Source organism: Didymosphaeria variabile, assembly GCF_027946475.1.
Source record: "Didymosphaeria variabile strain IMI 356815 chromosome Unknown scaffold_2, whole genome shotgun sequence".
NCBI lineage: Eukaryota > Fungi > Ascomycota > Dothideomycetes > Pleosporales > Didymosphaeriaceae > Didymosphaeria > Didymosphaeria variabile.
Window position 1 is genome coordinate 1010850 of NW_026611621.1, and position 20207 is coordinate 1031056.

The 20207-nt window shown below is 52.8% G+C and overlaps 6 protein-coding genes across 6 annotated transcripts; 3 read left to right on the forward strand and 3 right to left on the reverse strand.

The window, feature by feature from the left end:
* Positions 1-411: 411 nt before the first annotated feature.
* mug86 (Meiotically up-regulated protein 86 protein) lies at positions 412-1597 on the reverse strand (the record flags this gene model as incomplete). The annotated part of the gene is made up of 6 exons (XM_056210846.1): positions 412-508; positions 561-962; positions 1018-1191; positions 1245-1332; positions 1384-1507; positions 1568-1597. The coding sequence occupies 6 exons, from the start codon at positions 1595-1597 to the stop codon at positions 412-414; spliced, it is 915 nt and encodes a 304-aa protein (XP_056074319.1).
* Positions 1598-4339: 2742 nt separating this feature from the next.
* N0V89_002036 (uncharacterized protein) lies at positions 4340-5965 on the forward strand (the record flags this gene model as incomplete). Its single annotated transcript, XM_056210847.1, has 1 exon — positions 4340-5965. One exon carries the CDS (start codon positions 4340-4342, stop codon positions 5963-5965), a length of 1626 nt encoding a protein of 541 aa, XP_056074320.1.
* A 2315-nt stretch (positions 5966-8280) lies between these two features.
* N0V89_002037 (uncharacterized protein) lies at positions 8281-9483 on the forward strand (the record flags this gene model as incomplete). The annotated part of the gene is made up of 1 exon (XM_056210848.1): positions 8281-9483. One exon carries the CDS (start codon positions 8281-8283, stop codon positions 9481-9483), a length of 1203 nt encoding a protein of 400 aa, XP_056074321.1.
* Positions 9484-10045: 562 nt separating this feature from the next.
* On the reverse strand, positions 10046-10994 carry N0V89_002038 (uncharacterized protein; the record flags this gene model as incomplete). Its single annotated transcript, XM_056210849.1, has 2 exons — positions 10046-10522; positions 10566-10994. The coding sequence occupies 2 exons, from the start codon at positions 10992-10994 to the stop codon at positions 10046-10048; spliced, it is 906 nt and encodes a 301-aa protein (XP_056074322.1).
* Positions 10995-11039: 45 nt separating this feature from the next.
* N0V89_002039 (uncharacterized protein) lies at positions 11040-11913 on the reverse strand (the record flags this gene model as incomplete). The annotated part of the gene is made up of 2 exons (XM_056210850.1): positions 11040-11730; positions 11780-11913. 2 exons carry the CDS (start codon positions 11911-11913, stop codon positions 11040-11042), a joined length of 825 nt encoding a protein of 274 aa, XP_056074323.1.
* Positions 11914-12096: 183 nt separating this feature from the next.
* Positions 12097-14150, forward strand: N0V89_002040 (uncharacterized protein; the record flags this gene model as incomplete). Its single annotated transcript, XM_056210851.1, has 3 exons — positions 12097-12233; positions 12283-13912; positions 13959-14150. The coding sequence occupies 3 exons, from the start codon at positions 12097-12099 to the stop codon at positions 14148-14150; spliced, it is 1959 nt and encodes a 652-aa protein (XP_056074324.1).
* Positions 14151-20207: the final 6057 nt, after the last annotated feature.

The following is a 20207-nucleotide window of genomic DNA, read 5'->3' on the forward strand; positions in this document are numbered from 1 at the left end:
ATGACCACAACCCGTCCGCATACGGGCGTCTCGAACACCATCAATTTTGGATTGGTTGCGTAGAACCGCCGGGCGCGCATCAACGCAGAGTGCGGTTTGGGGTGCGGGGTAAGTGGCTCGGCGGCGCGACGACTCGGCGAAGAGCTGCGCAGGAATGACGTAACGACGTAAACAGCACAGGACGCGACGATCGCGAGGACGGGGGAAAATGAGGAACATCGTAATGGTATTAAATAAGATACAAGAGCGCGGGCCGCACTAGGGCACCGGCAAAAGTGCGCTTCGCAAGCCGTTCTTAGCGCTGGGGAATCATGTCTGTCGATCCTTCAATCATCAGACTCTTGCGCGCGTAACTACAGCAGAAATAAGAGGGCGTAGATGTTGTTGGTGGTGGGGTGAGGATGCAGACGCTTATGCGGTGTGCGCCTCGGAGGAGTTGGTGGGCTTGCCGCGGGCCTCGCGACCCTTCTCGGACCATGGGAAGTGCGCGACGGGGATGACGAAGAAGCTTTGAAACGTTAGCATGGGGTGGAGTCGTAATTATGGAGTGCATGACCAACCTGTTGGAGCTGTCCGCAATACCGGCGAGCGCGTTGTACCAAGCTAGGAACGCAGCGAAGAGGCCAAAGTAACCACCAGCCTTGATGCACGCCTCGTTGGGGCCGGCGGCATCCGCTCTGAGGTAGCCAATGCCCAGGAGCATGAAGGCCAAGTCTAGCGTGAAGAAGAGCGAGAAGAAGGCCACTGTCGATCGCAGGGTGCAGATAAGCAGGATAAACGTAAAGATGAACCAGCCCATGAGGTACAATCCGAACGAGTTGTAGAACGGGAAAGGGCTCTTCTCCTCAAGAGTGGAGGCAATCTCGAAGCCGCCTGGGGTCAGGATGATGGCGAATGAGAGCCAGAAGCCGCCGTAGGATGAAAGTGCGGTGGCACCAAAGGTGTTGCCGACGGCCATTTCCCTGCAGTCGTGGTCAGCAACCATATCTACTGGGAACAGTGCTAGTGAATACATACCACATGCCGGCCAGCAACTGGACGAGACCACCGTAGCCATAAGCAATCGCTACGACGATGTTGGGTTCGCCGATGGAGCGTGTTCCGACATTGATGAGAGACAGCACGAAAGTCGTCAGGGCGAAAGCGGACAGACCCAATGGAGCTGGGTTGGCAAAGTTGCTCTTCGGGGCGCTGTATATTTTCTTAGCGATCGCTAATAGATACCTGGCTTTGAGGTGACGTACCGATACAGACCAGGCTGGAATTCACCACCGAAAGCCGTAAGTCGGTAGTCGGGGTTGTTGGTCGCAATGTGAGCGAGCGGGTTGCCGCCTGAAAAGGATTAGATGACGCGACTAAAGACTTTCCAAGGTAGAATCTCACCATAGTCGTAAGGTTTCCTCTCTTTGGCTATGCCTTCATTGGCTGCAGCGTGGTCCAAGGTGCTCGTGCCATTGACTGGATGGTGAGCGTGCGTACCGGTCAGTCCAGCAGCCTGCGCAAGAGTCTGTTACTACGGAAATGCAAACGCGAAAGCATGCAATAGTTGGAAGCAAAACAAACATACGGTGTCATTGTGCTCTTGAGCAGTCGCCATTGTGTTGGAATTAGATTCTGAATATCAGAAATGGGTATCAAGCGGCGAAAATGAAGGCGAGTCGAGCACAGCGTCCAGTCCGGGGTTGCTGTTGAATCTGGGGAGCAAACAACTAGAGAACCAATCTGGGGAACTGGGGTGATATAAGATCAGGTTCGCCGGTCCGGAGCGACGTGTGCCAGGAGACATGGCTCCTCTTAAGCTCTGGTCCCAGCAAAGGCCCATGTTAATTAAACCTAAACAGGAGCTAAAGCGGACGATTGGGATGATTTCCCCAGACCGGCTAAAATTGTCGCCGTAGTGGGACGGGGTTCATCGAATGACGGGCAAATTGCTGGTGTACCGCTGCATCGACGCATCAGCCACTTCTGCAGCAGATCGGCGCCCTTGGAACAAACCGAGGCCCAGGCGGGCTGGACAAAGAGCTTGAGATTGTGCAGCAGCCGATCGTTCTTTGCAGATGCGTCCACGAGAGAGGTCGAATTTGCCGCGATGTGGGTGCGGAGCAACGGCGCGCCGAAGCTTGTCGCCGACCATGGCACCCGATCTTTACATCATCGCATAGGCGGCTACCAGTTCCAATCGCACCGCTTGACCACCACCGCTGCAATGCGGAATGTGTTCTTTGTGCGTATTGCTCGCGCTTACAAATTAACGGGTCACTTCGGTTGCAGATTGGATGCCCGGCTGGTCAGGGTGTCCCTTTGACGCCGCCGCATTGTTGCAGGCTGACAACCCCTGGTGGTGGGAGGAAAGAGCTTGCGCAAGACGGGATTGTTTTGATGCGTCAGGGAGCACAACAACGACAAAGCCGTACATCAGGCCATCTCTTGCGATCAACTGCTTGGTATTCGTGAAGGGCGTTACTCCGCAGCTTGTCATGGCTGGGCAACCACTCAAGGCAGTCATCTACCGGAAGTAGCGGGAATGTCTTGCGCAGACAGCGGCTCGACAACCGAAGGGACATGCGAATTGTGGATGTTGTGTGGGACAGGGGTTGTGCATGCTAAGCTTCTGCGAAGTCTCTGGGCGTCAGCCATGCCCGAAAGCATGACATAACGTCAACACGTCTCGCGATCGGCTGTGGACGCGTTCGATACGCAATTTCAAATCGTCGCAACATTTGGGGTCACGCAGGCTCACAAAAAGTAGCTGATCAGGGTCCACCAGGCCCACCAAAAACTGGTGTGTGGGATTCCCGGAGGTCGGCTGCCACGCGCGGGGACGTGGAGTTGCCCCCGGGGCTCCCCTCGGAGGCGACGCATCGTTCGGTCCAGCGGGAGAGCTAGAAGCTCCGGAGGTATCAGCAGGATACCCAAAGTCGACTAGTTGTGCATGTCGATAGTTGTTCCTGTGCGATTTCGGGTGCTTGCATCTCGGTCCAGCGCGTTCAAAGTCATATCGCACTTCCAGATCGGAGAATCAGTTCGTTTGGTTCGAATCCAAAGCGCTGTTGGATAGATCTGCACACGCAACGGTACGAACTCTCGAGATGACCACACAGTCTGCCAAGTACCCAAGTGGTACATTTCCATTAGTGATTGATTCCCGGAATTGCGGGACCTGCAGGATCGCTTTCCACAACATCCATGCAATCCCTGAATTAGCCTATTGGCTCTGCAGACCAGCGACATGAACACGCAATATCCTTCTGGAAAGCGTTCGGGCGAGACTGGTAACGCAGGTCTCAATAAATGCTCGATAGCCAAGCACTCTTTTTGTAGACATACGCTGCTCACTGCTTACAGGAACTCGCTTCTTCGCGATAGCGCCTCGGGTGGAAGAGGTGCGTTCAGAGGAAGCTGGCTGGACTCCAATTGGTAGCTTCACGCTGCGTGTCAGGTCTCGGCTTTGCGCGTTGCATTGTATTATTGGGATCGGAAGCTCCCTTAGGTCTTCTCGAGTTGTCTGGTTTAATCGCAAGCCCGCAAGGCAGATGACTTAGCAATTAGCTTCGAACGAGCGCACAGGCAACCGATTCTCGCATGGAGTGCATGTCTCGTCCACAGTCAAGGAATGCCAGAGAGTAGCCACTATTTGCCCCCGAACGGCGATTTACGACTCGAATGATCACAAGGGCGCAAAGTCTTGTCGCGCACAGTACATCACAGGAGCATGGTACCCCGGGCCCGAGAGGACAACAGAACGGCCCGGTCAAAAGGAGGAAACAACGGATGAGCGATGGACAGAGCGTCAACACCCACAACTTCGAAAGAAATGTCTGCGACAGTGTTGTACAAGTCTCCGAGGAGATCCGACATCGTATGGACGTCAGATGATGCGGAGAGGTGTACTCCAAGACTTTTGGTGGCGTTCGCTGAAGAATCCTGCCGGCTGGGTACTTGGCGGCATTGGCGACCTTGCGGCGTCAAGACCAGCAACATGTTGCATATGGCCGTAGAGTGATAACTTTATAGAAGTCTACCATAGAAGGTCAAACCTGGACGATGGTGGTGAAAGATCGCTGTACTTCGATAGCAAACGCGCTATGGATCGAGACGCGACGCGCTAGGCCCCCACTGTGGGGAGCTTCCTGCTGTTTCAGCTCCGCCCCCTCGATGACGCGGGAAGCTTACGGGAGCTCCAGGCACCACCCTCACGTCGATACAGACATTCTAGCTGTGCACCCAGCACTGGTTGACTGATCGCGCTATTCCACAACCCCAAAACTTTACTAGTCGCAGTGGCCGTCACTGCCTGTTCGTTTCAAGCAGCTTCCCCGCAAGTCTAATAGCCACCAGTATGACGGGCAGCTACAGCCACGGCGGCGACGAGACGGCCCGCGAGTACTTTCACCACTCCTCTGGCCAGCGCGTCAACACCGATATCGTGCTTGTCGAAGCCCTTCGCAGCCAGTACCGCAATCTCGATCTCGTCATTGTGCCCGATCGCGGTGCCAGCCTCCTCACATACGCCTCCGCCGGCCATGCCTCGATCACGCCACTCGAAGACCCCGTCAAAGATCCTGTATACAGCGGAGCCATAAAATGGCGCCAGTACATTCCGCCATCGCGGAGATTGGACCCCAGCCCGGGCGCGTATGCCGAGCACGTTGTGTTTGGCAAATACCTATACAAGTGGAATGACCAAGAGCTCATCCTATACGTTGCCAATGGCAGGGATGGACAGAGCTCGTATCCTACGATAACGAACCAATACATCCTCACACGGGATACCCACAGGGTCGACGAGTTGATCAAGGAGGCGACACTGTGGGCCCAAGAACTTCACAACGAAGTCTGGGTGTTCGACCAAGGCTACTGGCAAAAGAGCCATGAGCTCTGGCAGTCTGTGCAGAAGAGCCGTTGGGAAGATGTTATACTTGAGGAGGGGATGAAGAAGCAGATTATTAGTGATGTGGAAAACTTCTTCGACGGACGAGAGACGTACCAGAATCTGAAGGTTCCTTGGAAGCGAGGAATCATCTACTATGGCCCACCTGGAAACGGCAAGACTATCAGCATCAAAGCTATGATGCACAGTCTTTACCAGCGCGGCATCAACGGTAACAAGAAGCTATCTGTGCCGACCCTCTACGTGCGCAGTCTCTCCTCCATTGCAGGCCCAGAATACGCTCTGCAAGCCATCTTTAACAAAGCCCGTGCAGTCGCTCCCTGCTACCTCGTATTCGAAGACCTGGACTCTATCGTTAATGATCGCGTTCGCTCATACTTCCTTAACGAAGTAGATGGCCTCAAGTCGAACGACGGTATTCTGATGGTTGGCTCAACGAATCACCTTGATCGCCTGGACCCGGGTATCTCGAAGCGACCCAGCAGGTTCGACCGGAAGTACTACTTCCCAGATCCCGACTACGAACAGCGGGTTCAGTACGCAAAGTACTGGCAGGGCAAGCTGAAGGATAATGACGCTGTTGAGTTCCCAGATGACTTGTGTCCCGCCATCGCGAAGATCACCGACAAATTCTCTTTTGCATACATGCAGGAAGCCTTCGTCGCTAGCTTGCTTGTGATCGCCGCGGGAGGTAACAAGGATGAGGAGAACCAGCACATCGCGAATAACGACCTGCAAGCTCTGCACAGGGCTTTGGCACAAACACTGGGGCACACTGATCTGGACGATCTTGTTCTGTGGAAGGAGATCCAAAAGCAGGTTAAGACCTTGCGCGAGGAAATGGACGAGAAGAGCGCACAGTCCCAGACTCCTGCTATGCCGGCACCGCCGCAAGCTCCTCCTGCGCCAGCACAGACTCTATACCAGTCTAGTCAGGCAGCAGAACAATTAAGTGAACCAATACCTCGACGTCAAGCGCGCAGTTACCAGGACGAGTTGGATGCGATGATACATGATCCTCTTAGGGTCTCTGCCGAACGTTTGAACGAGGCGCTTCGTCGATTTGGGATTTAGCGAGTATAATGCAGCAGCTACCTTTATGGTGGGAAGCATTTCAGCCACGATCAATTCATTTCGGCACTTAGCCAAGTCAAAGATTTGTAGCTTGCTACCTTCGACTAATTCATGAAGAAGGATCCGCATCCCGACGTCCATCCCTGCGTTGGCACTGTAGATTGATTTTAAGCTAGCTAGCTAGCTAGCCGTTACCTCATCCACAAATAACAAAGTCGCATTGCTACATGCAACAGTGCGTCTTCAACAAAGCTTCGCCCAATGCAATCGTTCCGCTACAGCACCCACGTCCTCCTAAGTCCATCCCGGCCATCCCAGAGCCAAGAGGCACTGCGTTGTCTTCCATTCCCAAAAGCGATACATCTCCTCACTGTCACACCCGCTTATCCTCTTTCTGATGTGAAGCTGCATTCACACCATTGCCCCCTGACCCTCCAAATCTCCGTCGACATCGCCGGACCCATCTGTGAATGACAAATCTCACGAGGCCTACGAGAACTTCCCCTTTATTGTCCCAGTGTTCGGGGTACATTGCTTTCTCGCGTTCGCTGAGCGGCTGGTAGGCGATGGGTGTGATCGAAGGGGAAGTGGTGTCATTGTCGTCGGCCCAGACGGCGGGGTCGAAGGATATCCACGGCATGACCTGCGCGGAGCTGGAGTATGGGTAGACAAGGCGATGGGTAGGTGTTTTGCTCGGTCGAGGCTCGTCGGTGTTTCGCTTTTGCCGAAGGTGGCACTGAGGAAGGGGAAGGGTATCACACGTGTGATTTATCTTGGCTCAGTTGCACGGTATTAGGTATGCGACGAGTGGTCGTTTAGGAGACGCTGGTGATATGTCTTGGTGGGGTGCTCAACAAAACCTTTCTATCAAGGAATTATAATGGTCCTACCAAGCTTGACCTGTACGGACCACGGTTCATGCTCGAAGTAGGCTTATTAGCAGAGTCATTCTGTCTCACAAGGCAATGATCGAGCACTTTAGAAGTTTCAGCCTCTCTATGGTTCGCATGCTGGCGCTGTTGTTACCTCGGACGGCGGCGGTGCGTCTTTCGAACTTGTGTCAACAGGCGGCGGATCCTCAACATCGAGATAACTTGCCGTGCACCCACCATATCATATCGCAGTCGTCATAACATTCACAAATCATGAGAAGCTGTTCCCACTCGTTTCTGGCATCCGGTCGTACTCACAGTCTTTCGAGCGAAGTTGCTCGCATGCTTGCCACGTATGCGGCAGTCCACCAGGTCACAGCGTCTTCACTCGCCCTTTGGTGCCCCTCTTCAACGACTATCTACAGTCCTCGGTCAACACAGTCTTGGCGAAGAACTCGTCCGCGTAATGTGTGGTATCTATCATAGTATGATTTGAAACGACTCAGCATCCCAGACGAGATACTAGTCGGTGCCGGAGCCGGAGGCGTCAAGTTCAGAGTTGGAGGATACCTAGGTAAGCTCTTCCAATTGAAGTAGGGTTACGATTCACACCAGGGACTATAACCACCTCGTCAACAACTTTTGCACGCTGAAGCTCTCGCCAGTGGATTTGTCCGTTTTTCGTTTGTAAGGTTACTGAGCCGTGATGCCTACAAAAGATAATGCGCGAACTAGGCGCAGGTACGTCAGTGAAATTCCTAGCTGCTTACGCTCAGGCTACATTTTAGGTATATGCCCATATGCCCGAATGTTTCGCAATCCATTGCCCAGCGTGCAGTTGCTAGTGGATTAAACGAAGACGCGTCTCGCCAGCCAATTAGATACTGGACGTCACGTGAGGGCCCTGGCGATCCTCTTGGCGGCCTTATCTACGTCAGAGCCAACCCTTGCGAAGTCTCATTCACGGTGCTCGTTCGAGACCAGAGTGGATCGCTGAGACTTACTTTGCGCCTAGCAGCTCAGGCGATCTCACGTCAGCGCGCACAATTTGTGCTTGTACCTTTGTAGATCCTATCTGGGACCAAGCTTTGCAGGATCCAGCCTCGAAGGTATTACGGTTGCGGCAGCACTCGTACGGGTCTTCATGATTCGGGTGAAAATTCATCCATTTTTGGGCCGTTCTTGCAACATGGAATAGCTACTAACAGCGGACTCCGTACTGACCGAGCGTGATGCCGAATGGCGATAAGCTGAACGAGACGTCGCAACAACCATCGGATCCATATGCACACCGATGGATAAAATTCCCGCTGTCAGAAGCTTGGTAGTGCAGGATTCCTGCCTGTATATAACTTCAGTACCCCAGCGCACCCTGGCTTGGGTGATCTACTTAACGCTACACAGCAGATTCTCATCTCATCTATCTTGAGACCAACTTTCACCATGACAGGCCCAGAAATACCCATCCCACCTCAGTTCGCTTCCAAGGTTCGATATGTTCCCAGCAAGGACTCACGTACCGACGCCGAGATCATTGCTGCGCTCAAGCAAAACGTACCAGTCACGTCGGAGAAAAACATTTGGACGTACTGGCATGCAGGCATCGATGCTATGCCGTCATGGAACCAACGCACCATATGCGACTGGGTCCGTCTGCACGCTCCGGGCTGGACTGTCCGTGTCCTCAACACCGTCCCTGGCCATCCAAACCACGCGCTGAACTGGATAGAGCCCGATCAGCTTCCAGAAACCTTTATCAAAGGGACAATGACTGGACCATACACAGGGCCCCATTCTGCAGACTTTCTACGCTGTGCTGCAATATATAGATATGGAGGTGCATGGTTGGACGTCAGCTGCATGCTTTTCCGAAGCCTGGACCAGATATGCTGGGATCAGCTTGCCGACGACAATTCGCCTTTCACCATCAGCGCCGCAATCCAGTGGGATATGATCATGGCCAACGCCTTTGTGGTAGCGCGAAAAGGCGACCTTTTCATCAAGAAATGGCACGAGCTCTTCATGCATCTCTGGAAGGACCAAAACGACTGGGCCGGCATCGTCAAATCACCGCTCATTATGTCCTTCCTGCAAAACATCAACTTCGACCATGCCGAGGCCGCTGGATTCCACTGGAAGTTCACGGTTGATCCGGTTACGGTCCTAGGATATATTGGCCAAGTTCTCTCCTGGTGCAGGGTGGCGAGTCTCAAGGAGCCCAATGGAGGGTTTGACGGCGTGGAGTACTACACTAAGCATGTTCTCTGCTTCGATGCACTCAACGAGATTTGGGCAGCCGAGAAGACGGTTGGGTATGACGGCAACGACATCCATAAGGTCTTCACCACGCGCCTGGATGCAGACCCGGAGAGCAAGGAGTACAAGAAGGCGTACGAAGCCACATGGAGGCTGTTGACGGAAAGCAGCCTGCAGAAGATCACGCATGGCAAGAACTTGACGACTGATACCCACTGTGGTGTTTTGCTTGACCAGCAAGAGGGCAGTGATTGCGCCCCGGGTACGTTTGGTGAGCTTTTGAGGTATGGTAGGGTACATTTCGAGCAAACACGAGAGCAGATCGACTATCGGGATGCTTTCAGGGTTGAAGGCGTAAAAGTTTTGGAGAAGGGCTTGCTGGAAGCATAGGCTAGGTGAGCGGGTCCAGTCTTAGACCATGGCGGGGAACGTGGGACAGAGTTCATCAAGGCCTTATTCAGTGTGACGATGAACGGAGAACAGCCCAAAGATTGGATGACTTGGTCCGAGTCGTACGTCAGCCAGGCTTGGCCAGTGAGTGCCAGTGTGAGTATGAGTGTGAGTATGAGTATGAGAGAGCATGACTTGTCTCAGGAGTTCCATATAGCAAAGCACCAATCTGGATAGTATCAAAATTGGATAGTGTATGAATTTAATTCCCAATCTCAACGACACAATCGACGACTCGCAAACAATGGCCGACGACCATCGACCAATGGCCTTTGTCCAAGCGCTTATGCGTTTAATACCCAATAACCCCTATCGCTTGGGGTCTTCCCAGCCCTCATTGTGCCAGGTAGTGGCAAAAAGAGAACGTTCGGATGCTCGTCCCCTTCGACCTCGGTGTACATAGCACACGGCCTAGGCCGAGTGGCCTTGTGGGTACTGCGACATGTCCTGCACGTCCTGGTATCGCCCTGGTCGAAAATCGAGTCCTTCTTCGCGATGACCTTCATGAGGATGCAAGTCCGTTTGTAGCCTCGAGTCTGTCCCACAACAGCCGGCGTTCGTTCTTGGCCATAATGTGCCGAAAGAGTTCGCCCCACAGCCAGTTGACAAGCTCCTTGTCCATCTTATGCTCGTCCCTGATCACCGTCCCATCCGTCTCAGGGATAAGGAACGCGATTGGTAGTCGACGAATGGGCGCTTCGTCTTGTTCCACAGTCCCTATCGCTCCTCGACGCACTCCAATTACAGAATCCTGCAAAGGGAGGTCTCTATCCAGTGGCGTACTCATATGGTCACTTCCCACAAATATTTGCGGTAGTGTACCATGAAGACCTGCCTGTCCCGAGAGAGGCACAGAATTCTGCGGTGTCTGCGAGAACTGGTCTTCTACGGCCCAAGTCACAGAATACTGCGAGCGGGTCCGCTTTGGGTTACCACCTGCCCGACTCTCTGACCTCCGCTTTCCAGGCGCCGTTGACCCCTGTACTCGTTAATCCTTGTCTTAACCCAACTTAGCAACACACCACTGGTACTAGGCCTGAATTGCTCGACTCTGGCCACATAGTCCCAGGCCGCGAGCTGTTAAGCGGCGTTGCCATAGGCAAGGCACTAGACTCCCTATTCGAAGTCGAACTCAGCGCGCCCCTCTTCTGTTGGACCGTGTTCTTGGCCTCGCCGCTTGACCATAGGGATTGCATGAATGTTTCATGGTCTGACCACATCTTCTCTTGGCTGGAAATTCCGTCTAGGTACGCAGTCGCGTCGTCTAAAGCTTGCCTCCGTTGTAGGGCCTGGTTTGAACCGCCTGCAACTCCGACGGCCATGAAGGCATCCTCAAGGGCTTTCATGCTTCCGGCCTTATCTACCAACGAGAAGATTTCTTTGACCTGCTCAAGCAGCTGATCTGACTTTAGGCCTCGTGATGATGAGAATTCGTCGAGTCTGGCGGCCATTGCGTGCTATCACAAGTCAGAACGCTCTTTTCAACACAGATCTGCTCATCTGACCTTGTCTTGAAGTAGCGGGAAGCCGCCGGCTTGGGTCTGCATGACCAGTAACATCTCGAAATTGTCCCCTCCACCGGTCCTGTGGTAGTGGACCAGCAATTTGTTGACCATTTTGATGACATCGCCGCCTTCATTGGTATCTTGGAGACCCAGTGTCTGCCGCGCTGCGAGGAATAGGGCAATGACGGCCTGGAGGTCCGTGTCTGTCCCGACCTTCGCTTGTTGTCTTATCGCCCTCTTCAGAAACTGTCGTGCGCCCCCTAATATGTCGTCTTCGTCCAGTCCAGGTGCCTTTCTCGCCATCTTCACTAGCGCGACAGCCTTCCTAAGCTCGGCTTCTTCCTCCAGACCCGCTTCCTTGAGTATGGATTCCACGCACGCAGAACGCGGAACCATCTCTTCCAAGCCTTTAACCTCGCCAGTACGTGCCAAAAGGGTACGTAGTAGATCGAGGCCCTCCATACCCACCTCACGAGCAAGAGCCAATGCAGAGTTCTGCAAGGCAACTTCCTCTGGTGGCGTATTAGGTACGGCTTCCTGAATCTCCGAACTGACCTTTTCCTTCCCGCGAATGACCAATTTCAGCATCTCTTTCTTGTTTTCCAAGTCGGCCACGAGCGGATTCGTCCTGTCCTGGGTGCGAAGCTGAAATAGCTTCGCCTGTGCGTCCTGCCATTCTTCTCTAGTGGAACGTAAGCAATGCTGATTGTTCTGAACTGTCTTGAAATTACCTTGTACCGGCCAATTCTGCGTCCTTTGCGAAAGGGTCCACGAACGCATCCAAGTCGACGTCCAGTTCCAGAAACCTTACCCACCGTAATACGTCCTGTCTAGGTATCCCTTTGGGGCGTCTTGCAGGCGGCATCTTGAAGTAAATTGAATTGTAGATGTAAGTGTGCTTGTGTGAGTGTGGCTACCAGACGCGCTTGCCGTGTTCACGATGACGCAATTCTTGATCGAGAGGAAGGTGCGCTCCAGAGCCTGCCGCACGCACTGCCATTAAGAAGATTTCTTCCCATCTGCTCTCTCACTCATTACACATTCTACGATGGGCAAATACGACAAATTACTGGCCCCCTCTGAATGGGATGGGTCCTATCACGATAGCGAGGCCACGATAGTTGGGCTTGATGGTCGTCGGAACAAGGGCTCTGCTCCGCGGAAGCGGACGGAGAGGAATCATCAGTACACTTTTGACAAATACTACTTCGTGTATGCCACTAACGCACGTCAGACTGTTGGAGGGCATCAAGAAGAGGGCCAGGTATGCGGTCACTCGTCCCTTCCCTTCGCGGAGTCAACTAATACAAGGCAGGTCGAACCGAATTTTAGCAGGTCACCACACAGGAGCCGAAGAGGACGAACCGGACGAGGACGAGGACGAACCGGAAAAGGACGAGGACGGAATGGATGGGATAATTGCTGGTGTGGAAATGGAAGAGACCCCGCAGTCTGATTTCTCTGGCCCTAGGCTAGGTCAGCAGATTCAGGACCATGCGAATGAAGCTCTCCGACGGCAGGCCTCTGTCGATATCGTCGAGCAGGATGGGTGGGTTGGGGACAATGGTAGTGACTTCAACGCTGCTTCTACTGCGCCAGATGGGCAGATGAATCAGTCGTGTGAAAGTGGGTCTTCCCGAGGGCAGAATTCTGTCGATCAGGGGAGCATGGACTGGCTTGCCTCAGCGCTCGATGACAAGCCCCTAAGTCAAGTACGCCGCGCTCCTCCGTCTGAACCTCCAGGTTTCTCGGAGGCCGGTGCACAAGGGCTGGTACGAGGTTGGCTTGAGGCCGCAGGCCGGGATAGAGAAGCAGGTGCGGTCGCGGTGGACGAGGACGAGGACGATACGCCGCGGCTACCGGTCGGCCGACCTAGATACGACAAGGCCATTGAGCATGGCTATATCGTGGCCGTGAAGCTAGCGTGGCAACAAGCGTTGAAGGACATACCATCCGTGGCCGACCAGCTCACTGAACCTTACTGGCTATGGTACGGTCACAGCGTCCTCCTTAGCATGCAAAAGGACGTGTTGAAGGCAGTCGCCTCTGGAAACCTGGCCGCATTATACTGGGGCCGCGATAACGATACTGTGAGGGCCATGTTTCAGGACGACAGTTCATGGATGAAGCAGGGCAACGTCTTGGCCCCGGTCGTCTACATATTGTGCTTGACCAACAAGGAGGAAGGAGGTCGTGCGCATACTCCGGACGAGTTGCGGCTGGTCATAGACGACCTTCGTCGCTACGGCGACATCGCCGAGTCAATGCACACTCTCGAGGTCGACAATGCCTATCAGCGAGTTTCCGACATGACAGATATCCGGGCCGGCAAGCCTCTGTTCTTCTGCAAAAACGGGAACAATGGCCGGAAACGCACTCGCTATAAGCCCGAGGACATCAAAAGCTTTTGCGACGCTCTTGATGTGCGTCTTGGACGGCTCTCGGCCGACGAGATGGACGGGCCATTGCGTCGGCCTCTGCAATACGTTGGTCGTGCACAAAAGTTTATCGACCGGCAAGAACAACATACACGGGGCGACAGAAGCAACTGGCTGATGCAGCTTGTGAAGCACGTCTGCAACGTGCGTTGTCCAGGTCAATTCACTCTGGACGCATTCCCGGTCTGCTACCAGGTCAATGACGACGAGGTCGCGTGTGCTGAGATGCTGCTGGCCTTGATCGCCAATAGTTGGGTCACCACCGGAGGCGGGTTCAACAGGGCTGCTCCAGGGCTCCTTGGGTCCGGCGTGTACCATGAGGACCAGTCGGTTGTAGACAGTTGGTGGGCCGAGCAAGAGGACTTTAGGGACCTTATGGCCTTCTGGGCCGCAAACGAGCCCGCGGAGGCTGCATTCACAGAGAAGGTGAGTTAACAGGCTCTTGCGAGTAACACTCGCTGATGATATACAGGCCATAGCTATGAACAGACGGGGCGAGAAATACCCCTCTGCAGAGTCTATCAGCACCCAGGACCAAGAGTTGGCCACAGTCACTGAAGGTCTGGCAAGGGATAGGGCAGAAATTGAGCGACTTGAACGCGACATGGCCAATGAGATCGCTAGGGTCAAAAAGGAGCTCCAAGAAGAATTGGGCGCTGAATGAGGTCGATAGAGATAGGCCACATCATATTCTAGATCTAGTGAACGTGCCCATGCGAACTGTGTCATCCAAGTGCATGTTTCATCTTGATCCCGAGCTGCCATCAAGGCGAAGAGTACACCCTATAGACCACGTGCAAGCTAGTTTAGTATACCTAAACAACACCATAATAGTATAGGTTCACCAGGAGTGCCGAGCAAGGCACAGTTTCAGAAGAGGTAGGCTCGGTTTCCGAACCAGGAGTTCCTCGTATAGCGCAGGGCTGCCGAGTGTATGATTAATCCGCGAAGAACTGTACCAGAGCTCTCAGCAGGCCAACCGTAGAAACGGTCCCGTGATCTTCGCCATCGAATACAGTCAGCCTAACATTAACCATTTTGCCATTCTCTTTCAGTAGTCTGTACATCGCCCGCGTGTTTGGCCCCATTGCTGTTTCTTCCGCGTGAACAAGCCTTTTCTCGAAGTCTTCTTCTGATTCCCTGGGCGTCCGCTCCGGCTCTTCCTCGAACAGACCAAAGCTCAACTCTAAACGTGTATTCTCCCCACGGAAAGATTTCTCTTTCTTCACAAGGAATTTCTCACCCCACCATATCGACGGACTAACCGCATAATATGTATCGAATCTTCCGCCCATCCCCGTGAATAAGCCATGCAAAATACACAGCCCGCCAAATGAATGCCCCCCAAATCGCCTCTTTAGCAACCTCAGCTCCATCCTCCTTCATAATACTCTTTACTAGAGGCCTCACTTCACTCTCAACGAACTCTAAAAACGTGTCCGCGCCACCAAGCGCGCCGCCAAGCTTGCCAGTCGCGTCACCTGGCGTCCCGTCGGCCGCACAAGGCGTATAATCGCGATTGCGACCCCCCAAAATTATACAAATGCCCCGTTTCTGTGGGATCTTGAGGGTATCCTATCGCGACGACGATGCCGCCACCGGCCCAGTTCACTGTTGTTTCCCCACGCCAGCAGATTTCTGCGGCAGTAAGGAAATTTGCGTTGCCATCAAGGACATAGAAGACAGGGAGGCGGCTGTTGCGTAGCTCTAGCGATTTGCTGAATTGGAGAGGTCGAGAGATCTGAATAATATACTGAGCCTGTGTTTTGGGATTCGTTAGGAGATGGGAGGATGTACGGGCTGGGAGGTTTGCTGGTGGGGCTGTGGCCATATTGGAAACAAAATATGTGATGGTATGGATGTGCTTGAAACTTGATTGAATGATTGAATGCAAATGCGGTAACGTACATTGCGAAGGACACTCTATGTACTGCCTGTGTGTTAGTAGGAAGCCGATTTCGGCACGCTAGCCGCGGTACAGCCCACTGCGACTGGGGGCGCAAATGCAGAGGGATTGTACAGGAAATATTCAGCGCAAAACAACCCAGCATGTCTTACAATCTGGTGTGCAATATTGTTGCACGCCTTTTGCCCTTCAGCGTCAATATTACCATACCCTCACCATTTTTCTCGCAAATTCCGGCTGTGAAGGAGTCTCGCTGCGAACAACACTAGCGAGCCAATCACCATTGCTGAGCCCTCCGTGAAGTCAGTTTGATCGGGCGCATTGCGAGAGGAGACGTACCGAGAAAGCTATCAAGCCACGATAATCCTCTCTGGTTGCGGGATCCTTGCCTATGATGGTTGTCCCGATTGGAGCTCCAGTCAGCGTCGCAATAGATATAATACTGTAAAATGCGCCCACTCTTGCGCCGACCTTGTCGTCAGGGACGATTTGACTGACAGCGGACGGCAGTAGCGAAATGAGAGCACCGGAGGTGAACCCGAACAGTGAGGCAAAGAGCGCGAGAACCGGAAGTGACGACTCAAGAAGCCAGATCGATAAGCAGAGGAATCCAGAGGAGAAGGTCATCGGGAAGATAACGTTGAGCCGACCGAAGTGATCCCCAAGAAGGCCTCCGCTGATGTGAAGTCAATTGTGTTGATTCGGAGGATTGACTCAACTTACACGATCATGCCTGGTACGCTAGAGCCACTCATGAGCGGCAAGAGATATTGTCCAGTCGTATGGGTTGGGTATAAGTTCATGGCGTATGACTCTAATCAAGATCAGTCGCGTCTGTACTGGGACGAAAATGCACTTACTGATGTGAAACCCTGGTACCCAGAGGCCGAAATTTGCGAAGCACCCTCCAAGCGCTAGTACGGCGTACCTGGCATCGCCGAACCCATGGAAGTCTAACAATGAGCTGATTGTGATCTTTACTTGGCTAGCTTTGTCTTTGGATAGAAACAGAGCAACCGAATGACAAACACTGCAATATTAGCATGGACCGTGGAACCCCCGCAGAGAAACTTACAGAACTTTCATCGCTGCAATGCGCATTGTCCACGCGAAACCTAAAAAGGGCTGTAGTCGTATAAACATGAGGGAATAGCATACACTTCCGATTGCACCACCCGCGCAAACTATACTCATAGCCCTTGCGCGGCTTTTGTTGAAATGGTGGGCCACAACCGTACAAGCTGGTTGGATACCAAAGCCAGCAGTGACGCCCAGGAGTAATCCTTGTGCCAGGAATATTTCCGACAGCGCGCCTCGGGGACAGAACGAAAGTGCCAAAAGTGCAGTTGATGTGCCCAACCCTGAGAAGATGTACAGATACTACTGTCTTGTAAGCGAACAGCTTGAAGTCGATGTTTCTGCAAACCTTGATTCCGTGCGCATCGCATATTCCCCCAGAAACCGTAGACAGAACGTTCATAAGCGCGAGTTGAAGGGTGCCAATAAACACAATGGTGGATGGAGATGTTGTGCTAAGGTGGGTTGTCTGGTAGTAGTCCTGGAAGAATCCGAAGCTGTTCAAAAGACCAAAGGAAGAGTAATAGACGAGAAAGGAGCCCACGACAGTCAACCATGCTTGCTTCCCACCGTCTTCATGCATGCTTTCGTGCTTGCCGAAGCTACGTTCGGAAATCATCATACTCGCGGTATCGACGTAGGGATCGCTAGTGATTTTCTCGGACATTTTGCTCCGGTTGCTCAGGGACGATCTGTTGCTTTCCCACATCACGGCCGTGGAAAACGGTCATGATATACAGAAGTCGGAACGTGCCACGCCTTTGCCAGCGAGATCCCCTGTATTTTGTGTCCTTTACTGGCGTCATATCCCGCCAGAACTGTGACGCTGCGATGTCATTTCCGTCTTGAGCAAACGGTACCGGAGCTTTGTACTAAGATACTAGGGGGGTGACCTTCGGACGTATACCTCCTTGAGGCAGTCAGTCTTGACTGGTCGAACGGTCAGTAACCACCATAAAATAGACGAATTGCCTCGTACATGGCTATCCGTACTTTTCAGTGACACTCGGGAAGGCGACCTGCGGTTCTTCTAGGGACGTTGTCGCGTGCAGACATTAGTAGCCGGGTGAGCGGAATCGATCGATCTTTCACGACTTTCTGTATGATAGCGACGCATATGAAGACATTACTGATATACCTCATGAAGCCAATGCTCCTTCATGTTGAAGTGGGCCTGTGGTGCCAGCCGAGCGGGAGCAGCCCGCTCGTACGACTTATGGAAACAGTAACAAGTCATGGGCTATGTCACCTCCGAGATCAGTGATATTGCGGAGAAGCGAATGCACGGCTAATACGCTGGATCCTAGTCTGAATCGGCTTCTTCACGATGCTTCTACGTAAGGTGGCCGAATTTAGGATAGGCATGTCAACGCAAGAGAAGCGTCGTATCCCTGCATATGTAGTCGATGACGGAGAAACATGATCCTGGATGGCACTAAACTTGGAAGTTCCGAACGTTGAGAGCTATAGTATGCAAATGCCTGCATGCTTAGGCGAAGCCATGCCCACGCGACGTGGCGGGACGCAAGGCTAAACGCAGCGGAAAGTGGAGTATCAGCCTGCCAGTTGTCAATCAGAATTGCATGATCTTGTACACCTTTCGTGCATTGCGAGGAGTAGATAGCTGTTCTACCATGGATGCATGCATCACGCCGATCGGCTAGTCGGGATGAAGTGCCACAGCACGCCGATCGCGAGTGTAAGCACCAGGCCAGAGTATTACAGATGACGGCCTGACTGAAGAACGACAAGTAATGACTTGGATTGTCTGTCCACTCTCGTTGAGATAGATTCTGAACGTGACGTTGTCGCGAAGGAACCTTCCGCGGATCGCTTGTATGACGCAATGTCCTTCGTCACGTGCGATGTCGAATGAAATACGACATCTGCCAGGTGGAACCCATATCGCGTGCACCGCACCTCCCATCGTTGTTTGAATAATAATAACAACATCATTTCTTCTTCTATTCATTGGAGATGGGCTCCAACAAGCTGCAAGATCGGAACGTGGCCTGGTTCACTGAACGCCCTGATGACTCCCAGCTATCGGTGGATGCCCGCCATCTGCTCGAGAGCTACAGCGGGATTCCAGCCGAGGAGGTAATTCAACATGTCGTGCAGGTACGCGACGAGGCTTGGAAGATCTTTCCATACCCCTGCATTGGTCAGTTCCGGTTCCTTGATTTGAGTATGAACCATACCGAAGAGTATCCGGAGCTTCTGCAACGCCTTGGTAAAGGTCAACGTTTGTTGGATATGGCCTGTTGTTTTGGGCAAGAAATCCGTCAACTTGTGGCAGACGGTGCGCCGTCGGAAAATATCTACGGGTGTGATCTCCGGAAAGAGTACATCGAATTGGGTTATCAGTTATTCCGCGACCGCGACCGCCTACAGAGCCACTTTTTGACGGCCGACATCTTTGACGAATTTTCATCGCTCATACAGTTACGAGGCACGTTTGATATCGTCTACACCGGGTCTTTCTTTCACCTCTTCGATTACGAAAATCAAATTAAGGTTTCTACGGCAGTTGCGAAGTTACTTCGTCCTGAAAAGGGCTCCATGATTCTTGGTCGACAGGTTGGTGCAGTGAGCGCTGCAGCCCACGACCATCAGGCCAACCCAACCGGGAAAATGTATCGCCATAACCCCGAAAGTCTCCAGGGAATGTGGAGGAAGATTGGGAACAACCTTGGGGTGTCATTTTCTGTCGTTGCTACACTTCAGGAGCTAGCTACAGACCATCTCCGCTTCCATAACGACGATACGAGGCGGATTCATTTCACTATTACAAGAGAATAGTAGAATACAAGGGTTGCATCTCATTCGCATGCATGAAGAGGTTCGCTGCGCGTCGGATCCTTGCGTTGCACCTCATATAGAGGACTACAACGATACTTTTCCGAGCCAAGCACTGCGAAGTACATGCAGACGTAAGCCCTATATGCTCGGTATTGACGCACAGGTATCGTGCCGCCTTGTATAATGCGGCCTGGAAGATATCTATAGATCATTTCGGACGTTCCTATCAAGTGAACAAGACCGAGGAGTATACCTGAACTTACGGAAAGTTTCTATCTTCAAAGCAGATCTTCGATTCTGAAGCCTGTGCGCGACGTCTTAACCGATGCCCGTGAATGATTATTTTAGGATCGTAGGTTAATGTCATATGAACACGCGATTTGCCGGGTTCGGGACCGGGGTAGCTTCAGCCACCTACCGTGTTCTAAATTGCTCCTACTTTGGCTATATATGGTTTATAATCTTCAGCATATTCTCTTTGGTGGACCTCACGCGGATATTTTAGGCCAGCTGCACGCTACCGAGGCTTCGGAGTGCCCACTGCCTGGTTAGGATGGTGAAGACTCGATTTCGGCGCAGGTGCGAATGCAGATACGATGCGAACAAAGTGAATTGAATCCGCAATGGAGACGCGCGCTGTTCAATCAGGACTGGAGCATCGGCCTACGATGGGCCTGGCCCGCCGCGACGCGACCGAAGTATCGAATGCGCTCGAACGGACATCTCTCATCTATTCGCAAATGAAATATGCTACATCACAAGCCATCTGCCAGACCCTGCCGCATGCACACACACTTATAAAAAGAATAGATTCGCCTATCTGATCGTTACAGCTTCTCCAGCACGTCCGACGATATCGTGTTGCGTCTCGAAAGCCTCCGAGTCCTACTGCAAAGATGAAGGCATCTCTTCTTCTCGGTGCGGTGCTGGCTGCCA